This window comes from Echinops telfairi, unplaced genomic scaffold, assembly GCF_000313985.2.
Source record: "Echinops telfairi isolate 266 unplaced genomic scaffold, ASM31398v2 ScPeMD7_5;HRSCAF=22, whole genome shotgun sequence".
Lineage (NCBI taxonomy): Eukaryota > Metazoa > Chordata > Mammalia > Afrosoricida > Tenrecidae > Echinops > Echinops telfairi.
The window spans coordinates 28,451,865-28,454,615 of NW_022103901.1; the positions used below are offsets into that span (position 1 = coordinate 28,451,865).

At 46.3% G+C, this 2,751-nt stretch overlaps 1 protein-coding gene across 1 annotated transcript in view; it reads left to right on the top strand.

Annotated features, from left to right (window-relative positions):
• MYH11 (myosin heavy chain 11) overlaps positions 1 to 2,751 on the top strand; it is a 127,579-nt gene that overhangs the window by 81,884 nt on the left and 42,944 nt on the right. The window contains exon 14 of the mRNA XM_045286010.1: positions 2,217 to 2,390. Within this exon, the coding sequence (XP_045141945.1) occupies positions 2,217 to 2,390 (174 nt within the window). The remainder of the gene's footprint in view (positions 1 to 2,216; positions 2,391 to 2,751) is intronic.

Below are 2,751 nucleotides of genomic sequence, written 5' to 3' on the forward strand. Positions count from 1 at the left end.
CCCTCTCTTTCTCTCCCATTCACTCATTACTTTATCCTGTTCACTGATGCATTCCACATGCCTAGAACTGGCGCTCAGATCGAATAATTGCCAAACGATGTTTACTGAGCACCGACTGTGTGCAAGACCCTCTCTTTAGAAACTGAGGGTGCAGCTGTGAGGAAGGTAGACAGGGTCTACCCTCCTAAAGGAACAGACAGCACAACAGAGAAACAAATCAAACTCCCTATAAGGGCAATGTGAGGAATACCTGACGGAGCTGGATTTGGACAGGGCGGTTACAAGAGCTTCTCTGTGAAGTGGGCATTAAAACTCATTCCCCAATTGCGGTTGTAGGGTAAAACAAATAAAAACCGTAATAGTAAGGGGAGGAACTATTAAAGCATTAGAGCAGCGGTTCTCAATCTGTGGGTCGAGACCCCTTTAGGGGTCAAATGACCCTTTCACAGGAGTCTCCTGATTCATAACAGTAGCAAAAGTACAGTTATGAAGTAGCAACGAAAATAATTTTATGGTTGGGGTGGACACCACAACATGAGGAACTGTATTAAAGGGTCGCGGCCTTAGGAAGGTTGAGAACCACTGCACTGAAGGATAGTTATATGGGTCATCAGTGTTATACCACACCCTGGGTTTATCATCCCTTTTGTGTGGCCCTTCTGAGAGGGACTGTCCAATTATCTTACAAGTGGGTTTTGGGGTCTCCACTATATCCATGCCCTTTCACATTGATTTGGATGCTTGTTTTTGTGTTGGTAGAATTCTTCAATTTACAGAGAGGGCCTAATAGCCTACTTCTGAGAGACGCCAGCCCCCCACCACTAGTCACGGGTTCGATAGGCACAATTGTACGGTTGAGATATATAAATATTATATTAAAGTCATAGAGAGCATGAGAGATAGAAGAGAGATAGGAATAATGGGGTCAGACACAATTCATGGTAGCAGTGCTCACCTCAGCCCCACTTGGTGGTCCACGTGGGGAGAGAGTGATATTTAATGCTAACCAAGGCTTTTATATTCTCTGGAGACATGCAAGCCCCCTAATTACAGATGAAGACATACATCACAGGAAAGGGTTGTGCTATAGGTAATACAGTTATGGAAGGGGGTGGTTTAGGGGCATACACGCAATAGGAGGAGGAGGGATTGGGGGTATGCATGTGACAAGATGGGTGGATCCTAGATTCAGGACGGCAGCCTAACTTTGGATGTCACTGAGCAGGTTTGATCTGTTCTCTGGATCTCCATAAGAACCATTATCATAAAAAAAATTAAAATAAAAAAACAAAAAAGAACCATTATCATAGGGTGTAAACCCCACCTACAGGAAGCTGAAGGTTGCAAGCCTCAGGGGGAAGTAGTCCATTGTCCCCAGCAGCAGGGAGACAGGCCCACTCCAGGAGACATCAGTCTGGTAGTTGATTGCCTCAAGGGAAATGACTTTTACTATTAGCTGCAAGCAGTGCCCTAAGTCTAACATATTTGGGGGAGACAACTTGAGAGAAATCTTTCTGTTTCCCACACCCAATAAAGTAATGCAACTTATTGTCTGCAGACAACTTAGTTGAGCAGTGCTTCTGCCGCAAGGAAATGCTTAACCCACACCAAGGAGAATTGTTTGTAACGCATTACAATTCTCGGGAAGATTGGTACTATCTTTGTGATGCTGTGTCTGTGTGTGTTGCTCCGTGGGGAAGCACTCAACACTGGGAGGAAGTGGTGGCAGTTTGCTGATGTAAAGCATCACAGCCTTGGCAGCCCACTGGGTTTTCTCCCATGGGATCAGGGTCTATCAATTAATCCATGATTGAATGGCTAGTGGTGGTCACCAGGCACCATCTAGTTCTGATCTCTGTGTAATAATGTAATAAAACCATGGTTCGTGTAGACTATTAATCCTCCAGGCTAGTTTCTTCTTTGAATCTATGGTTACCAGTTCAACTCTGTTTCCCAGAGGGTTGGGTTGACTTAGAATCAACTAGACGCAACTGGTTTTAGTTTAATGCCCTCCTTCTTTCCCTAATCAGGGTCCACTGGACACAGAGTAATTTGAGGATAGATTTTTTTTGGGGGGGGGGTGTAATATCCCTAAAGCAAATATAGTAGTGGAGCTAGGGGATGATGTTGGTCTCTTCTGATGGCCAGCTCTTTCTGCGGAGCCTGAAGTCTGGCCCTCATTCCGACTCTGACCCTACCCTCTTTGTCTTCCTCAGAACAATCCTCCAGGTGTGCTGGCCCTGCTGGATGAGGAGTGCTGGTTCCCCAAAGCCACAGACACGTCCTTCGTGGAGAAGCTCATGTCAGAGCAGGGCAACCACCCCAAGTTCCAGAAACCCAAGCAGCTCAAGGACAAGACTGAGTTCTCCATTATCCACTACGCCGGCAAGGTACCAGCCCACAGGGCTCTCTGGGTCTTAGTGGGAACAGTGGGCAGGGTTCTCAGAGTCAGAATCACTGGGGAATGGTAGAACCCTCGGGCTGGTTGGCAGTTCCAAGGTCACCTGGCATATACTGAATCCCAAGTAAATCCTCCATAGGAGTTTTCTAAGCATCTCTAAGGAACAAGATTTAGCATCTCTAAGATTTAGCACCTCAACCTTGGTGGCCAGCAGTTTTGTTCTTGTGTAGACTCTCCATCATTCTTGCTACCAGGTAAACCCAACAGGAAGGGCTACTGGAGTAGGATGATCTACTCTTGGGTCCCATGGGAATCTGCTTTATGATGGCCTGGGGTTTGTCCCTACCAGC